This window comes from Clytia hemisphaerica, unplaced genomic scaffold (genome assembly GCF_902728285.1).
Source record: "Clytia hemisphaerica strain Z4C2 unplaced genomic scaffold, Clytia hemisphaerica genome assembly, whole genome shotgun sequence".
In the NCBI taxonomy this organism is placed as follows: domain Eukaryota; kingdom Metazoa; phylum Cnidaria; class Hydrozoa; order Leptothecata; family Clytiidae; genus Clytia; species Clytia hemisphaerica.
The window spans coordinates 157,086-176,540 of record NW_027104448.1 but is presented as its reverse complement, the minus strand read 5'-3'; the positions used below and the strand labels follow the sequence as shown (position 1 = coordinate 176,540).

The 19,455-nt window shown below is 36.6% G+C and overlaps 2 protein-coding genes across 2 annotated transcripts; both read left to right on the top strand.

The window, feature by feature from the left end:
* Nucleotides 1-4,853: 4,853 nt before the first annotated feature.
* On the top strand, nucleotides 4,854-8,704 carry LOC136821040 (uncharacterized). The gene is made up of 2 exons (XM_067077275.1): nucleotides 4,854-5,004; nucleotides 6,471-8,704. Exons 1-2 carry the CDS (start codon nucleotides 4,998-5,000, stop codon nucleotides 8,225-8,227), a joined length of 1,764 nt encoding a protein of 587 aa, XP_066933376.1. The 5' UTR covers nucleotides 4,854-4,997; the 3' UTR covers nucleotides 8,228-8,704.
* A 292-nt stretch (nucleotides 8,705-8,996) lies between these two features.
* Nucleotides 8,997-19,052, top strand: LOC136821044 (N-acetylneuraminate lyase-like). Its single transcript, XM_067077278.1, has 12 exons — nucleotides 8,997-9,042; nucleotides 9,199-9,324; nucleotides 10,217-10,287; nucleotides 10,783-10,870; nucleotides 11,575-11,632; nucleotides 11,938-12,013; nucleotides 12,434-12,526; nucleotides 13,782-13,927; nucleotides 15,565-15,611; nucleotides 16,583-16,667; nucleotides 17,457-17,502; nucleotides 18,704-19,052. The coding sequence occupies exons 2-12, from the start codon at nucleotides 9,242-9,244 to the stop codon at nucleotides 18,844-18,846; spliced, it is 936 nt and encodes a 311-aa protein (XP_066933379.1). The 5' UTR covers nucleotides 8,997-9,042; nucleotides 9,199-9,241; the 3' UTR covers nucleotides 18,847-19,052.
* Nucleotides 19,053-19,455: the final 403 nt, after the last annotated feature.

Here is a 19,455-nt window from a genome sequence, read left to right as displayed (position 1 = left end):
GCTTATCGAATAAGGAAGCGTCCTCTATGAGAGTTTCTTGTTGACGGGGACTTTCAATTTGATCGCAAACGGGAGCCTATCGAATAGTAGAACGTCGAATTAGAGAGCGTCAACTGTAGTTGTGAAAAGAAGAATCAATAGGATTCGGTTAATTTCGTTTACTGTTCTGATGTACATAAATGAAAAATTAATGAGATGTAATATTATGTATAATTTTAATGAAGGGAAATTTCAGATATATTCAATATTTTATAAGTTTTAATTTCAAATAGAAGATATTTCTTAGTATATATTTAATCGACCAACAGTTCTTTAAGTCAAAGAAGGAAGGTCTCAATAATGAAAAGATTTTCTGCTAAGTTTTGAACAAAATAACTATGATGGATCAATTTATCACTATTAAACACCTCTGTGTCTCAGACCCGCTGGGGCCCCAACCCCACTTGGCAAAAAATCCGTCCTCGGTGGGAAAAATACCTAGAATTTCAGCCCCACTGAGAAATGTTGACTTTGATATCATCCCCATTCGAAATTCATTGTTTAGAAATTGCACTCCAAAACCATCCCCACCAGATTTTTAACCTTGGAACAGTAGAATTTTTATTCCCATTGAGATTTCGATCGAAATTTTTATCCCCGCTGTTAGGAAAAAGTTTCACCGGGACTGTGAGACAGGGGTGTTATCAGCACACAGTTATCTTTAGTAAATTCTCCACAGACAACCACCCTGTTGAAATATTTTTCAGGAAAACTTGGTGGGAAAAATTCCTTAAATATTTTCCCCATTGAGAAAAGCATTGCGGAGAGATTTACTATCTAAACAATTTCTCTGTTGTTTCAAAAGGTGAAGACAATGTATTTTTCATGGTGTCAGGAAAATTGCCCCCGAGAAAACTGCCCCCGGAAAACTGCCCCCCGGAAAATTGCCCCCCGGAAAACGGCCCCCCAGAAAATTGCCCCCCCAGGAAAATTGCCCCCTAGAAATTGCCCCCTAGAAAATTGCCCCCTAGGAAAATTGCCCCCCGGAAAATTGCCCCCTATTTTTCCATTTTTCGAAACTAAATCTAACTCAATTTTCAACATTTGGGAGATTTTAGATTACGCAATTTTACGTGATCGCGTCTTAACGGATTAAGAGATCTAGAATATTTTGGGGCTATATTTTGGTCCAACGGTTGCAGGTTGCAGCCGTAATTTTCATTAAGTTGACGCTTTTTATAAGGAATAATGTGGTTTAACCATGGAATACAGAGAAAGCGTTTTCTCTGTTTAGCGATAGTCAATTTCAATGTGTCTTATACAAAAACATTGAATCATCAAATGAATTAAGATTCTAAAAAGACGCCTCAAAAACGACTTTTACAAGTTTTGTATGAGGTGGAGAAAGATAGTCGAGTGATAGAATCACTTTCAAAAAAATCTTTCCCCATTTCTTAACCCTAAGCGCCCTATCCGTGGGTTAAGCTAAGGGAACTAATTTTTACTAACTCGCCAAAATAAGTTCCCACCAAAATTAAAATTTCTTGGCTAAATAACCCCTGAAATTCAACAAAGTTGCTCAAAATAAGATGAAATAGAACAGATTTGCGCTGTCATTCGCTAAAATTAATTCCAACCACAGTTTAATTACAGTATTCCCCAAAAAAAGTTCCCACCAAAATAATCTATTTTTCGAAAATTTTCTACCCAGGACATTGTTGATCCAACCCCTCCTCCGCTTATCAATTTTCGGAATCTGAAACTTCTTTTTTGTACGGATTATGCTGTTTTAGTCTTTTTTCCAATCCACCCCCGCTGACCCCCGTTTACTAGGTACCCTAAGATTAATTCAAAACTACTTAATTTTACAGCTACAATGGCCATTTGAAGTTTCATTGGATTTTATAAAAAAGTGGAAAAAAAGATGGCGGGGGGGGGGGGGGGCAATTTTCCGGGGGGCAATTTTCCAGGGGGCAATTTTCTCGGGGGCAGTTTTCCTAGAACCATTTTTCATACCCATTGGAAATTCGATGGAGTTTTTTATTCCTATTAGGTGAAAAATAATAAATCACTGAAGTGTTTAAATGGAGAAAAATAAGCATTGGTCCGGGGAGGGGGAGTACTACCCTTGCCGACCGACAGGGGTGCCCCGCTGAGGTTCGAAAAATAGACCCTACGTTGTGGGACTCGTTTTTTCAAAAGAATTTGCAGAAATTTGTGAAAAAAGTAACCCTGAATGGGACTGAAATTCCAAAAGTTTCTCAAATTCTCTACTTTTCCCCCAAATTTTCCAAAAAAGGCACCCTACGAGGGAATTATTTTTTTTATTGTGAACTTTTTGCGACCCTACCTGGGACTCGTGGAGGTTAAAAAGGCACCTTGAAGCGGCGCATCCCCGTAACCCATTTTGCCCTAGTACTCCCCCCTCTGAGCCATTGGTTAAGTTATACTGGCCTATATTGGGCGTTTCAAAAAAAGAAATTGGCCAAAAATTAAAATTTTTGCTTAGCTTTTCTCTTATGCTACATTCGTCAAACTTAGATACTACGTCAAACGTAGATATTCAGTAACCTATCTGAAATGTTTCCTTAAAATTTCCTTTGTAAAAATTTATCTTACTCGTTTGCCATGGCTAAGCTATTGGTTTCGTTTGGAATTATTAAAACATATAAACTTCACAATGACAAAGTAATCTTATCATCATCAAGAAATTCTTAGAGGCTGATTGCATTCATAAGCAATTTTAGAATAGAAATAGAATTATAAACAATCTTGTCAAATCTATTATGACTATTAGATTTAAAGAATTAAGATAAAAAACATTTCACTTCAAAGATTTGTTTTAAATTCAATATTCTCATCGTGCTTTAACATATGGAGTGTCATTTAAAATTGCTTTAACAATTAGAGTCTATAGGAATTCTATAGGGACCCTAATCATGGTTGAAAAGCATACTTTTATCTAAATTCACTAATAGCGTACCGTATTCGTTTGTATGACTTGCAATCCCATGCTCCTTCCCGCTGATTATTTACAGTAATATATTTCCCAGGTCTATCGACCTCTATGGCATAATCATGCTTGGCATTTTACAATTTATTGAGATCTTTTTCCCATTATGCGAGAAATTTTTCTTTGAAGTTAGCGACAGATGTTGCAGCTACAACATCAACTCCAAGACCATCCCATAATGTCAATACTTCTGTAGAACAACAAATTTGTTTGATACCCTCTGACACCATCATCATTTGCAAAGTTTTTTGTAGTTCATAATCGTGCTGACGTTTCGGGCGTTCGCGAAGGACAAACTCTAATTGCTCCTGTACGTTAAAAAAAAAGGTAATAACGAAATGAACTATGGGATTGAGACTCATACACATTTGAGTGACGTATGCGAGAATTCTTACAACTGGAGACATTGGGAACTTCCCTTTACCCATAATCCTTAATACACTTTTATATAATAACACCCCCTTCTCACAGATCCGGTAGGATTTTTTCAGCCAGTGGGGGTAAAAATAACTGACTGAAACACAATGTGGATTGCTATTCCCACCATCAGGTTCCCATCCGGCGTGTATTTAAAAGCATATACTGCGAGCTTGCCATAAATTTGGTAGACTGTAAACGTAATACGGTTTGATTTTTATGAATGCATTTTCCCAAAGAAATTACTGTACTAATATTCTGTTTTGTACAGTTTAATGATAATTCCAAAAAATCGGGTACTTGTGGCTTGTATGGCTTTTTAAAGTACTGTGTATACTTATTGAGTGGTTTTTCTAATTAATTCCATCCACAAAAAATCAAATATAGAAGGATGTTTAAAATTTTTTGATGTGTTTCAAAAAAACCTATGAACAACAATAAAGAGGCATTCCTTTCTTAATATCATTTAAACGCATAGCTAAGCACTAAAACAGCATGAAGTTTGCTTAATGTAATTTGAGAGATGATATAAAAGAGACGTATTATAGTCATGTATAAGAGCAATGACTTAAAATGTTAATACAACTTTCGTTTTTAGAAAGATATAGAGAGAGAAATGTATATCCTTTCAAGATAAATGCGTTGACATGAAATCGGTTAATAAGACGTTGAGAAGGTTCAGTGCTGGTAAAAAGAAAAAGAAAGGTAGGAAGTTTATCATGAATTCAAGTCTTGATAAAGGACCATAAAGGTAGTGGTCCCCTTTAATAAAGAGTAAACAACTTTATACTATCATTTGCAATCGTTGACTAAATATAAGTATCTTGTAAGTGAAAATATTCCAATCTCTTTTATCTCCGTTCTTCGGGTACTAAACGCTGACAGCGGGTTGTGATTAATAAGTCTCAAGTCTCATAAAAAAGCTCTATTCCGAGCAAAATCTATCAACAACACTTTTCCTTGTTACCACATAATTCATTTATGGAGACTTTAGAATAAAAATGTAATTTGTAGAAAAGGGGAATAAATGGTACTGAAACCCGGGAAATGATAGTTACTAGGTTTGCGAGGTGACGTGTATGTCCGAGACAAAAGTTGAAAATCGACCCTTAGAGAGAGGAAAAATTGGCGTTTTTGGGACCCTTATAGAGACGATTTTCATTCGATTTTTATCCATATTTTGGAAAAACACGACCCTTTGAGAGAGGAAATTTCGATTCTCATGAATTTTGCACCCTTACAGAGACTCCATTTGCTTTTTAATGGTTTTTGTACCCCTTTGAGCGACTTTCGAGGTTGCGAAAAAAGAACCCTTATGGCTCGCACATACCCGGCACCCATTTTGCCTAAGTACCCACCCCCCAAAACTTACAGTATAGGTTTCAAATTTCCCTATTGAAACCCTCCTACGGTATTTAAAAAAAGGTTTAAACGCCGAATTCTGAGGATTTTTGATCCTTATAACCTAAAATAATAAAAAACAAAGTACTTTCAGTTTTGTTTTCTTTTCATTTCTTTGATCAAATTTTCAGATACAACACAGTTAGTTGTTGCTCAATCGAACGTTGGAGCAAATGCAGTTGAGGAAATGGAAGGTAAATTCATTAATGTTATTGGGCTGTCTCATTAAAAAACCATACATGGGGGGGGGGTGGTTTACGAACCTTTTCAGCTCAAAATGTAATTATTGAAAGTGTGTGGGATACCCCCTGGAAAATGGCAATACCCTTGGACAAGTTCTTTTCATACCTTAAAGTGAGGGTAGACGAACTAAAATCAGTCTTTTACCCCCTGGAAATTTTAGAATAACTTTTTATCCCGTTGGAAAAATGGGAAAATACAGCCCCTGGAAATTTTTCTCGGATTACACTCTGGAAATGTTCGTCCACCCCCTGAATGGATATAAAATGGAATGGCCCATTAAAGATCCTGTTGTCTTGGTGCTATGGTGGAAACTTCAAACTCTTGTTTCAAGGCCCTCTCTCAAGCCCTGGTATGAGATCTCACATCCCAGTATCAGTATCCCGATGGTAGATTTGTCAGTGTTACAGTAGAATATTTACACCCCTGTATCAATATTCTGGTAAAACCTTCACTCCCCTGTCTTACAGTCCCATATGGAACATGCACTTCTCTGTTTCACTACCTCTGTGGAAAATTTATACCATGTCTTACTGCCTCGATGGAATCTTCACACACCTGTCCCAGTGCTCGATGGAACCTTGGTACGGTTTCCATTAGGACCGTCTCACTCCTGTCTTGGAACCTTTATACCCCTGTATCAGTGCCTTGTTAGATCGGATAGATCCCTCATACTCCTGTCTCAGCGCCTTTAAGAACCTTTCACCCCTGTCTCAATGCCCTGATGGAACCTTCTCATCTCCTTCGAAACCCTACCTCCACGCTTCTTTTTTTTATAAGAATACACTTTATAACAATGCTCTAAAAATGGCATTCTTAGCTTAACTACCAAAATTCCATGAAGGCGATTTTATTAGCATTATTCTTAATGTTCCATTGTTATCAAGGACATTCTTATAAATTGTATTCTTATAAAAAAAGAAGCGTGTATGATATTAGATGGACGTTTGTCGACTGGGGCGGGGACTGTTTAAGAAATTAGATAGCACGCTGATAATTAATTAATTCGAGCTCACAAAGAATTACGAAGAGTCTTTTATATCCCACTTCCAAGATGAGTGTATGAATATATTACTCTGAATTATATAGAAGTTTAGAATTAAAGCGTTTCAAATTATAAAAGTTTAACTATTAATTTAAATAATAAAAGCGACCGTAGCATGAAGGTAGAGCATCCAGCTACGGTGCGTAAGGTTGTGAGTTCGATCCCCAGCTGGGTCATACCAAATGGTACTTGATGCCTCTCTGCTTGATGATCAGTAACTAAAGAGACGGATTAAGGGTAAGTGGAGAAATCCAGGGAAAGGAGTGGCGCCCTACCTTACTTTCGGGTAGACAGCTAGAGAAAAGGGAGCCTTTGGGTCGCCCTTGACTGCGGTCGCAAACTTACTTACTTACTTATTCAATATTTCATTTGCAGGTTACTCGGACACCATTTACAATGAGTTGAGAATCGTTCTGATTGGTCGAACAGGATCTGGTAAAAGCAGTACTGGGAATACACTTCTTGGTCGAAAAGCCTTCGATGATGGAATCGGATTCGATGCAAAAACATCCGTCACGCGTTTAGAGCAAACAGAACGTGATGGCCGGAGAATTACGGTCGTTGATACACCCGGACTACTAGATACCCGGAAGGAGTTTACGGAAGAACATACTATTCGGGAGATCCTGAAATGTATTGCCCTGACAAGCCCTGGTATACATTCAGTATGTCTTGTTGTTGAAGTTGGTCGTTTTACCGAGGAAAATGCAAAGGTATTTGAAACGTTGATTAAACTTTTTGGAGAGGGCCTTAAAAATTATTTAATTGTCATTTTCACACATGGTGACCAGTTGAGAAGGAGTAAAATGAATATCGAAGAATTGGTCAAACAATCACAAAGTCCAGAGCTGAGGAATATAATTAATAACTATTCACAAGATTATATTGCAGTTGATAACACTAAAGATTACGAGTCGAATCCGGACGCTAGTCGAATTCTGATGAAAATTGACGAGTTAGTCCAACGTAATGGGGGTCAATTTTATACAAGCGAAAGTTACCAAATTGCTGAAGAGTTCTTTAAAGAAACGATGCTAAACAAGAAGAAGAAACCACCAAGAAAACCACCAAGAAAGAATAAGAAACAACCAGAAACTAAAGAACCAACCAAGATCGAATCACGACCATTACCAAGACTATACGAAGAGCATTCATATGGTTTTTCAAGAGATGGGAAAGTCTCTCATACATCATATTCGGGAGAAAACGTATACGACCGACCACCTACAAGAGCTACCGTTAAGAAGAAGGAATCAGACCGAAACTATGGTTCAGCATCTGGTCAATATGAAGCAGTGACCGAAAGTCCTCAACAACCAACTTGGTCAGATTCGAATCCTTACGAGAGTAGATATTCACATATCCCTCTTCCATCGTTGTATGAGCGTGATATTCAAACACCATTCACCAGTACTGCTTTGGATGGATCAAACTTATCGGTTCAACAAAGTGTAGAATCACCATATCAATCAATGCATAGCCCTGATAATGCCTACAAAGCTCAAACACCACTAGCAATCTTCAGAGCTGTTCAATGTCCTCAATACGAGAAAATATCTTTAGTAGGCAATGCTGCTGAAAGTCCAAAAGCTGAAGAAAGAAAGGTCGAAAATCAGCAGGTTGCCAAACCACGTAAGCCACGTAAAGAAGAAAGCAAGATCCAGTATATGGCATGGTTGACAGATAAAAAACCATCTGGAACAAGCAGCAAAGAAGAAGAGGAGGATTCGAACCAATCTCAAATCGAAATGGACCAGCGTAATAGATTTAACTCGCAGTTCATTGAATCTCAGATTGCTTACATGAAGAAACTAGAAGAATCACGACTTCAGACGCTTAAAACCAAGGATGACGTTAAGAAACAGGTAGCACCTCAACATCTTCTTCAGGAGCAGGAGGAAGACCCAGTGGACCAGGCTCCGGATCAAGCTGCAGAAGGGGTTGATCCAGAACAAGCCAGATATGAAGAAGAAGCTAGAGCCGATTTTAGAGATCAAGTTCAAAATGACGATGGAGGATTTTTAGATAAATTGCAAAAGAAATTTGAAAATCTTCAAAAAGGATTTAAAGATATTTGCAAAAAGATAGCAAACATTTTTCGTAAAAAACGAGGTGAAGCTGATATTGAATAGCTTTTAAATAGTAGGGGATGAAAAGTCTGACTGGGACTGTATTTTTAGGAAGTATTGTATTAATTTTTCGTTGGTGATTTTGATTTAAATTTTCACTGGAGTTGATATTTTGAAATGAAATATTACTTGGGTATAAGTTATTTCATTCATCCGTTCTTAAAAAGTAAAAAAAAATTTATTACTGATATCATTTTTTGACGAATCCATTTTAAATTTTAAATGTTCTTTTAAACGTAAATTTTTGACTTGAGTGTGACCTAGCTATGATTTAGGTTGCCCAATTTTCGCACTGATTTTTCTAATTTTGAATAAAATTGGGCTGTGTGAAAGCTAGACTTAACATCAATAACGGGACCTGGACTGAATTTTTATCGAGGCACTGGGTAGTAATATATTTAGTATTATAGAAAATTCTAGCATGAAATGTAAAATTCTCTATTTCTGTAGCTAAATACTAAATAAAAACAATATACATTATTTTTCGAATCTTTCTCCCAAAGCGCAAAATTCAAGTTTAAGAGAGTATCATATTATCCCTAATAGTCCCCTTAGTGTTTGTTTAAAAAACAGTATACAAAACGATTTAGACATAACACCACACATGACTTATCTAGAATAATATTCGCAAAATCTTTCTCGTATAACGCAAAATTCAAGCATAAGAGGGTATCATATTCTCCCAAATAGTCCCCTTAGTGTTTGTTTAAAAAACAGTATACAAAACGATTTAGACATAACACCACGCATGACTTCCCTAGAACAATATTCACTAATGTAATTCCTTGCGCACGAGACGAGCAAAATCGAAATAGGAGGTATTACTGTAGTTTGAGAAGTGTTTGATGTGTGCTACGAAGGCTTCTTTTTGAAAATAATTTAACTTTCAGTAAGAAATCCGCAAAAGGGATTTCAATCGGAACAATCAACTTTCAATCAGAAAGTCACATAAAGAATCAATTGCATTTTTTTAGTCAACATTTAGGCTTTAGCACTGATCCAAAAGAATTGGAAACCATGGACTTAAACGGACGAATGGAGAAATTGATGAACTACAAAGGAATAAGTGCACCTCCTGTCACACCAACATACCAAGACGGGTAAGCCTTCACACTAATGATCAACGTTCTTTTAACGGCTGGCATGGACGTTAGATGAATGCTGATAGACTTTTTGCGACATAAGCTATTACTCAGCCGATTTTTTTACCCTAGAGTCATAAACGACTATGCTATTTTTCCCATCAATGCAATGTCTTTAAGATGTTTGATGTTATTTGCCCCAATTCCCTACCGTGAAAAGCACAGCTCAAAATCATATATTTACGCTGTGCCAACGAATCGAGATTCTATTCATCGCGCAATCAGCGAAGACAAAAGTAACCATGACGACCATCCAAGATCTTGGATGAGCGTCATAGTCGATATTTTTATTCCCGTCGTTGAAAACACAACTTACAAAAAGTCATCAATGCTTTGTAAAAAGAGTCAGTGATAGAGAATCATAACATAAAGTCTGTCTATTATTTCGATTCAATTAAAGTGACATTTCCATAATTAAAAGTTTAGTAATTACTGTTATACATTTGGGGATCATGTAAAAGATTTCTTTCGAAATAAACTCATTTCAACTACACTTGGAGGTTTCTGGGGAATTCGTAAATAGTAAACTGCATACTGATACAGTCTGCTAGACATTAATATGGTAATATTTGCTCTTCATCTTTGATTTTTTCTACAGTGATTAGATTGACACATGCGCGATAAAATTTCTATTATTTGTCTTCAGAGGTTACTATTTTCTTTGAAAACTTAACCTCTGATACTCAGGGTACCAATTCCCCTTTATGAAAATTTTCTACAAAAGTTTCGGAGGTATATTTGGACGATAAAACCATCATCAATTAAAAGCTGATAAAATTTAGCGTTCAAAATTTTTTATAAAGTTCCAAATTTTTTAGCTGCTTGTTTTTTTTTTATTATCTGATTCCAGAACGGTGAATTATGAGGCGATTGGAAAGTTTGTCGACCATTTGGTGCAGACTGGAGTTAACGGAGTGTTTGGTAAGAGCTTTGGTGTAAAAAACTATACAACCCATCGTTTAGTGGGCATACAAGCCCGGGGGGGGGCTTGCACTTAGGCAAAATTAAGTACGGGGACGTGCTGCTGATCAGGGTCCCTTTTTCAGACTCTAGAGATATCTGATAGGGTCCCAAGTTTACTAATTTTCAAGATGTGGCCATTTCTGTGGTCAACCTTCCGACTTATCGAGCAATATTTCTAAAGTTTGATAAAGTTTAACCCTTAAACGGGGGGGGGGGATTCACTAAGGTTTAATCAAGGTTTTCCTTGTGTGAGCTAAAAAAAATCTAAAATAGACTGGGTTCTAATAAGATTAATAACGAAAAAGGAGATGTTTCTTACCCAGACGGTGTGACATTCATAACGTCCAAATAACGTTATTTGAACGTTAAAACAACGTTGTGTGCCAGCTGGGTAGGCTTCTGTGGCTCTACTACATACTGAATCATCCGTCCTTTCCACTATTTGCATTTTAGTATCTGGAACAACAGGTGAATTCACCAGTCTATCCATGAGCGAACGAAAAATGATTGCTGAAGCATGGCTCAAGTTTGGAAAAGATAAGTACGTTATTGCCCCGTTCTCCTGTCTGACTTTTAAGCACACCCCTTTCTCACAGACCCACTAGGAACCCATCTCATTGAAAAATTGGCCAAAATACTGCCCGGTGGAAAATTATACTCAAAATTTTCCCCACTGAAAATAATCAAATAAAACAATCCTCAATGCAAATATTATGCTATTTTTCCCATCCCCACTATATTTTCTGACTTAAAAACAATGGAATTCAAATCCCCAGCCAAAAAAAATATGGAAGTCTCAATCCCCATCGAGTTTCAGTTCGTTATAATTACCCCCACTAGCTGAAAAAATCCCACTGGGTCTGTGAGAAGGCTCGGTATCAGTTAGAAAGGTTTATTAAAAGAGTTTTCCCTCATCCCGAAACAATTTTAATCACAGACTCAGAATCGTCAGTAATCTAAGCGTTAACATGGACGATACATAGATTTTTATCCTTACTCTCAAAGGCTGACAAATTTCTTCCTTGTCAATAAGAAAGAGATGTTTTTGATGTTTTTAAATTATATGTGAGTACATGAGAGTCTGAGCAAAGTGTATATTGTTTTACCCACAGATTTATAAAGCCCAGAGGGCTAGATATCGTGTTTTAAGCCATCGCTGGCAAAAAAAGTGAATATCGCAAGAAATATAGTTTCTACTGTTTCTGAAAATCCTCGAAGCTCCTGAAATTCTATTGTAATTTTTAGGTTGGACATGATCATTATACAGTGCGGTTCATCTTGCATGGATGAAACTAAAGAGATGGTAGGTCTTTTATCAAAAGCTTGAGGGATGTGCGTTATCCACCACTGAGCTTTATACTTTATACACCTTAGTACCGGCCAACCAATACTTATCTTTTATTTGAGATTTTTTGAAAGTGGTAACCTAATGGTAGCAATAATCAATTGTGGTGTGTATGCAGCAAGAGCGCTATATATCTTTTTTTTGGATACTTGTGATGTAGCCCCGTTGGATGTTATGAAAAGTTTTGACACTGCAACTGTTTCTTTACGGGTAATCAAAGATGGCGGGTAAAGTGAAGGATTTTTCTTATTATCATCACCCAGGTTCGTCATGCAAAGGAGAATGGAGCAGATGCAGTGGCTTGTATTTCACCAAGTTTCCTCAAACCTATGAATGAAGGTAAATGGCGGCACTAGTTTATGCTTTATTATAGTCGACCACCCCCATCCTAGATAAACCCCCTTCGAAAAAGTTGAATAAAGAGTTCGATATTTTATGGCATAATGATTTTTTATGTGTAAAAGAGAAAAAAACTAAATTTGAAATGGCTGACGATTTGATAAAGTTGAAACTTCAAGTACTATCATATTTCAAACTGTTATTTTTTCTCGTACACGTTATGCAGCTCTGATCATCGAGCATAATTTGATAAAGTCTATCTGTTACTATCGCAAAAATGGTTTAGACTTGCCAAATATATAATGCTAGCTACACTTATCATCGATTTTGAGAGCTATCTTCATTAGCTGACACCAAACGTAAACAAAAAATGATGTAGAAGTTCTCCAACGTATTTAACTTATTTGTTTTGTCACATAGAATATTTATCAGATTACTTGGAAGAGGTGGCATCAGAAGCACCCAATACACCTTTCATGTACTATCACCTCCCATCCTTCACTGGTGTCAAAGGTGAGTGGTTCCTCTATTGCCCCATGTATCTAGTCTACAGCCTAGACTGGACAATGTCAGTTGATAAGCCTTCAAAGGCGAAACAAAAAGTATATATACCATTGAGTTTGAAGCTCCGAAGAAGCTAGAAAGGAATCTTCAACCTTTCTCAACCAGAAAAAGTGAAGCCTTCAAGATTTTCCCCGCATTTAGAAAACCACCATACAAAAACCGCGAATTTAGCCTAGGATAAGGAAAATGGCATCATTTCCCATCCAGGAGTTACGTAACTAACCCCTTTGGGGCTGTGGAAACAATGATCTTTATACCTGTCAAGTAACTTCGAAATAAATGAGTTTTTGTTCAATACTTGTAGCAAAGTCGATATTTTTGCATGATATAATCTGCCTAGCTCCCAGTTCAGCTTGTAGAAAGATAACATAGCACAAATTGAGGCCGGGATTGAGGCCAATGAATCAAGTTGTCTACCAACAGTTATTAAAAACAAAATTTACTGCAATAATCCAGAAAATAACTTGCTCAAATTGGAATAGGAAAGCTTATCTTGATACTTTAATACAATAATGACCGGTTAGTGAGGGCTGTACTGAGAAATATTGCCCGAGGTCAAGTAACGACCGAGCTTGCGAGGTTGTTGCGTTGACCGAGGGCAATATTTTCAGTACAGCCCGAAAAAAACCGGTCATTATTGTATTTGTTAACAGTTTCCTTCAGCTTCGATTGATTTTTAGCACTTTATCCAGGAAAAATAGCGAAATAAAGCAGAAAAAACAAGCGAAAAGAGATATAAAATTGCTATAATTTCTGACGTCAGAAATAAAAAATGAGAGAAATGATGTCAACGCATTGTTCATTTTCCTTTGAAAAAGTGACGTCACAATGAATTTTCCTAACGACGGGCAACTCTGGACAATGTAGGCCCGTCGTCATGCGAAAAGAACCAATTGCATTGCGCAAAAAGTCATGTAGCCCGCTTCGAAAAAGTAACCGGTTAACAATTCTCCTTATTACTCTCAGGCGAAGCCAAACTATTTGTTTTTTTCTAATTGTTAGACAATCGAGCATGACTTTTACTTAGCATTCAACGTGGAACCTGTTTTTTTTTCAGCCATTTTTTTCAAATTGAAATTGACAAAATCAAAGAAAATGTCAAATAGAATCCTTTCATCCCAAGGTCGTGAATAGACAGGGCGAAAAGCGGGCCGTTTAAACTAGAGCTAAGAGATTTATTTTTATTTTACCTAACTCGCTTTAGTGGACATGTCAAAACTGATGTCATTATGTTATGAGAAGATTGAAACATTTGCAGGATTGAAATGCTCTTCAGAAAATATGTACGAAATGATTGTTCCTCTTAAATTCAAACCCAAACCTCTCAAAGTATTCTATGGATTTGATTGGGTAAGAAACTATTTCATGTGAACATTTCAATTGTTAAAAAAATATTTTATTGTCGTCACTCGTTCAATCGTCAAAGTCAGATTCGATTTCTTCAGGGGATTAAGGTGGGGTCAAAATGCTTGCAACGTTACATAAATCATTTCTAGAAGCTCATTTTGGACTCAAATTGCGAATTACGCAAAATTTCTAAATCAAAATACATCTGCCTAGACTGAATCTTATTCTACTTAGTTATACGCTTCGTTTGAGCCCAAAATGTGCTTATGAAAATGATTTGTAACGTTGCAACCAAGAATTTTGACCTTCACGAACCCGCCTTATTCCCCTGGAGTTTTTTCTTAAATGAAAAAAAAATCACTTATATGATAATCTGATTTTCTTGAAATACAAACGAGGCTCATTCTTTTTTCGTAATTTATAGACTCCTTCTCATATTGTTCTAATAAAAGAATAATATAGTTATTTTTAATCAAGCCAACAAAATTTAGATTCTTAGGTGAAAATCAAAAAATGTAGTGTTTCCGGAATGCGGGTGAAGGAAAAAGCTTTCATGCGGCCGGCCGGAAAAAAATAATTTTTTGCTATTTTTGATGACTTAAGATCATTGAAGTAGAACTTTAAAGATGACTTTTATGTGCAAACACAAACAGTATGAAGTAAGCTCTGAATTACAAGCGGGAATATCTAACCAAAGATTTATTATACACTGGATAAACTACTCATAAAACGATGGAGAGCAATCATTGTATATTCATTGTTTCAAAACAATTGATGTTCTAGCTTTGTCCGCAAAGGACAACTGTCATGGTGACTCGAAGATGTTTGATTTTTAAAAGTGTTTATCAGTCTTGTTTTTAAAAATTTCTCCATCTCTTTCTTTTTTTACACTTGCAGAAAAAAAAGTTTGAAAGTAAGGCTAGCATTCCACGCTGGATACATTTGTGCTCAGATAAGTTATCATTAGACATCATTAGACAAGAAATTTAGACAAAAGGCTTATAGTGACACGAAATTTTAAATTGGAAATATCTTTCCAAGACTGTCCCAAAAAGAGCTGAAATTAACATACATAAGACTTGAGTGTCTTGGCTTCACTGTGGTATGAAAATCCTTTGGAGGTACGTGGTGGCAAGGTGGTTTTTTTGAGGTTGAAGTTTGAAAATTTCCGGTGTCAACATTAAATTTCTTATACACAACACGTCTTTTGCATCTTTCTCACAGCTTGAAACGTCATAACGACTTATAATTAGCAATTAAGTGGAAGAATCTGACTCTCACAGGAAAGTTTTAAGTCTCTTTTGAGAATTGGATGAGTGATTTTCGATAAGAAATGCAATAAAATTGGTTCGAAAAATCATTTAATGAGGGAAGGAGAGTGAACAATAATATCATTACTGCGGACATAGCTAGAACATAAGAAATCGGCAAAAATCTGGTTACTTGTATATCCAGTGTATAATAAATCCTTGATCTAACCAAACGACGTTTGATAGCTTGATTTTCTTTATGATGAACCATTTAGATGAACCCATAGTCTGCAGCTGGGTTAGAAAATTTTCTTTTTTTCACCCAGCCGGTTTCCGGAAACACTACATTTTCATCTTACCCAAATATTTTCTCTTAATTCTTCATTTCAGCAATTTCTCGGTGGCCTTGCAATGGGTGCTGACTGTGCAGTTTGCACGTAAGTTGTATATCTTCAGCACTTATTAACTCAGCTGACACACAACGTTCTTTTAATGTTTATCTAACGTTCACAACGTCCACATGATGTTAGATCAACGTTGAAATAACGTTATGTGCCAGCTGGGAAGATTTTTACAATATGAGGGTTATGTATTGTCGAAAGTGTGAATTTAAGTTGATGAGTACTTATGGCCTGTCCTAGATACCTGGGGAGAGCACTAAATTCAAAAACGACCCGTACGTGCGGCCCGAATTTAAGTCTTTGAAATCGAATTCTTACAGTGCCGACAAAATTTAACAAATTTTGGGTAAATTTGAGCGAAAAGTCGACCCCTTACGATGCATTTTCTTGAAAGTTTTTGCTCAGATTTTCCAAATTTTACACCCTTAGACTACACTTTTTCTCATCTTCACTCATTTCGATCCTTACAGTGCACTTTGGAAAGCTTGGAAAAGGACCCTTAAAGGCGATCGGTAGATCGTTTACCTAATGCCCCCACCCCGGGCCAAGATACTCGAAGTTTTCAACTTTGTTAAAACATTGATTACGAGTTTGAAAATTAACAGCTCTATTTAAGTTGCAGAAGAATATGCCCTTACAGTGTAGCTCTTGAGCAGTGAAAAGGTATCCTTACAGTGCATTTTACCGAACGTTTCTGACGTTTCTGAAGCAACCTGAAAATGAGCCTGAGATGTCAGACAACTTTCAAACAAATCAAGTTGTGTGCATGTCAAAACCATAAAGATATATCAGATTTTTACTGTCAGACGTGCAATTCAGCAGTCCCCAAACACACCCTTAAAGTGTATCAAGCTAAAAGAAAACTTTTGTAGTGCATTCTATCAAAAGAACACCATTAGAGTGCATTTCGAGGATCTCGATAAGGGCGTGCACATGCCGTAGGTCGGACCATATGAGTCCCCCGGGCATGTAGAGTACAATGCTTGATTTGATCTTTCCTTCCTTAGGAGCTTTAACTTCATTGGTAATAAATTTGTAGAAATCACAAAAGCTTATAAAAATGGAAACATGAAAGAAGCACAATCTATACAGGTAATCTTTTCCTAACCCGAATTTCCATCCCAATTAGTTGGAAAATACACCCAGTCCCAGTAATAGGGAAATAGTTTAGGAGGTGGGGAAAATTTGAAAATAGTGGTTGGCCCAGGGCGGAGTAAGTAGTTGCGGAGGTGTTTACAGTGTCCCAAACTCTACCACCACTTTTTTTTATCCGTAAACGGTCTGACCACAGTGTTATTTTTTTACTTTTAAACGAAAGCGAAAGCGACTGAGTTCTGATGTTTACGTATATGATTTACGTTTTAATTTGGTGAGATTGTTATGCAAATCACCGCACTCAATACAATATTCATCCAAAATCTGAATAAAAAACGATCAGATTGGCGTAGCAACCCAATAGCGTAGACAAGAAGACGCAAAATTTGTGTAGGATAGCAGATTTTTATGACACAGCAATCATCTTTTTATATTATAAATAGATAATTACAGTGTCATAAAATTCTGCTTTCTTACACAAATTTTGAGACCCTCCTGTCTACGCTACTGCCAACCCGGGTAGATTCTTTTACGGAGGCATTATCTTTGGAGTGAATACGTGCCGTAAGCAGGGTATCAGAATCTGCTCTATTGCAAACAGTAGACTTCAAAATCCCCCTGAAAGCAAGCCAATCGCTTGTTTCTTTTCCTGCAGGTAAAACTCTACAACAGGTCTCAAAGACAATTGTTGGCCTTATCCCAGTTGATACAATCAAGAGTAGAAATACTTTAAAGGACTTATGTTCACCAAATTCAATTTAAAATTCAAAATGTTTTATTTTTCAGCACAAAATTGCATTGGATTTTAATCCTTTCTGTTCTAAATATCATGGTAAGATTTGTCGTTCTTTATGAAATTTGTCGTTCTTTTTGTCTTTTTTTAAGTAAGGCGAGAATAAATTATAACTCCCTTAGTAAATAATGACTCTCCAAAACCCTTTTTCTAAAGAGGTAGGGAGTTAAAAAACTAGTTGGATAAGACTCCCCTCCTCAAATGTCAAGCAAAAGAAGTCATTGTATTGCATTGCATTAACCCTAACTAACCCTAACACACTGCATTCCCCGGGGGGGGGGGGGGTACTACCCTTGTCGACCGAGGGGGGTGCTCCGCTGAGGTTCGAAAATTGGACCCTACGTGGGACTCGGAAATTTTCTCAAATTTTCTACTTTTTCCCCAAATTTTCCAAAAAAAGGCACCCTACGAGGGACTGATTTTTCTATTTTGGTGTTTTTGCGACCCCGCCTGGCACTCGTGGAGGTTAAAAAAGGTACCCTGACCAGCGGAGCATCCCCGTAACCCATCTTGCCCTAGTACCCCCCCCCCCCGGGCTGCATTCGCAAATCTGGGAAACAGAGTCTTTAGAATTAAAGGTTTAATTTTGTAGATATCCTAATTATTTGTTACTTTTGTACCTTTCTTTGTTGTTAATTTCAAACAATTTTTCAAAAGCTTAACTACATAGATAGGGGGAGTCATTATAAACCAGGGGGAGTCTAAATTTGTTAGGAAATATTAGCTCTAGGGAGTCATAATTTACTAGTTTATAAGAACTGGGGAGTCATAATAAACTAGTGAATTTTTAACTGGGGAGTCACAATAATCTAGTTTATTATGACTGGGGGGTTATAATTTAGGGGAGTTGAAATTAACTGTGACACCGGAATGCAGGTGAATGAAAAAAACTCTCATGCGGCCGGTTGGAAAATTTTTTGTTGATATTTTTGATAACTTAATCATTGAAATAGAACTATAAAGATAACTGTTATGTACAAAGAAACAGTATGAAGTAAGCCCTGAATACTAATGCATCAATATTACTAACGAACAAAACTTGATTTACAAGCAGGAATATCTAACCAAACGACGTTGGATAGCTTCAACGGTCAACTTCATTTTCTTTATGATGAAACATATAGATGAACCCATAGTCTGCGACCGGGTCAGGAAATCTTTTTATTTTTGCCTAATGCAGGATTTGTTACACAGACCCCCTCCAAGAAAAAGTGACGAAAATTATTTGTTTTTCTTCTAGGTGTGGCATTTGCAAAAATCGCAACCACTTTGATTTCTGGTATTGATATGGGTCAACCAAGACGCCCTTTGCATCAGTTCAGTGAAAAGCAAATCAAAGAAATCAAAGCATTTCTAACGAAGGAAGGATACCTCAAAAAATGAGTGGACTTCCACAGGAAAAATGAAATTCATCGGCTTGGATTCATCATATGCGATAATTCAAGGACAAAATTTACAGTCGTCGTTTATTTACAATGAAAAACTGTTTTTTATTACTTTTTTAGAATATAGTGATTTCTTAGATAATTTTGTAAGTATTTGATCTCTTAATATTTAGAATTGAAAAATCTTATTTGAAATCAGTGTAACCACAAACTCAATACATATTCTTTAGCTGAAATAGAGACATAGAGACATAGTAAAAGACACTAGAATCGGGATTGGATGTGTGTTACTGGAAAAAGTCTGGGGCTACGAATTTTGAACTTTCTAGTTTTGGATGTAAATGATCAATTCAAACACCTCCTTCTCCCAGACCTGGTAGGATTTTTCATCCAGTGGGTTTAAAAATAACGGACTGAAACTCGGTGGACATTGATATTCCCATATTTTTATGGCCGGGTATTCAAATTCTTTTGTTTTCAAGTCAGAAAATTCAGTGGGGATGGGAAAAATAACATAATATTTTGTAGTGAGGACTGGTTTATTTGATTATTTTCAGTGGGGACAAAAATTGGAAGAAAATTTCCCATCGGGGATGATATTGTAGCC

What these genes read in the sequence shown, in the direction of transcription:
- LOC136821044 (XM_067077278.1), top strand. Translation starts at nt 9,242, where the DNA reads ATGGACTTAAACGGACGAATGGAGAAATTGATGAACTACAAAGGAATA. An exon ending in ACACCAACATACCAAGACGG is followed by an intron (nt 9,325 to 10,216) that starts GTAAGCCTTCAC and finishes ATCTGATTCCAG; the next exon opens with AACGGTGAATTATGAGGCGA. An exon ending in TTTCTGTTCTAAATATCATG is followed by an intron (nt 17,503 to 18,703) that starts GTAAGATTTGTC and finishes TTTTTCTTCTAG; the next exon opens with GTGTGGCATTTGCAAAAATC.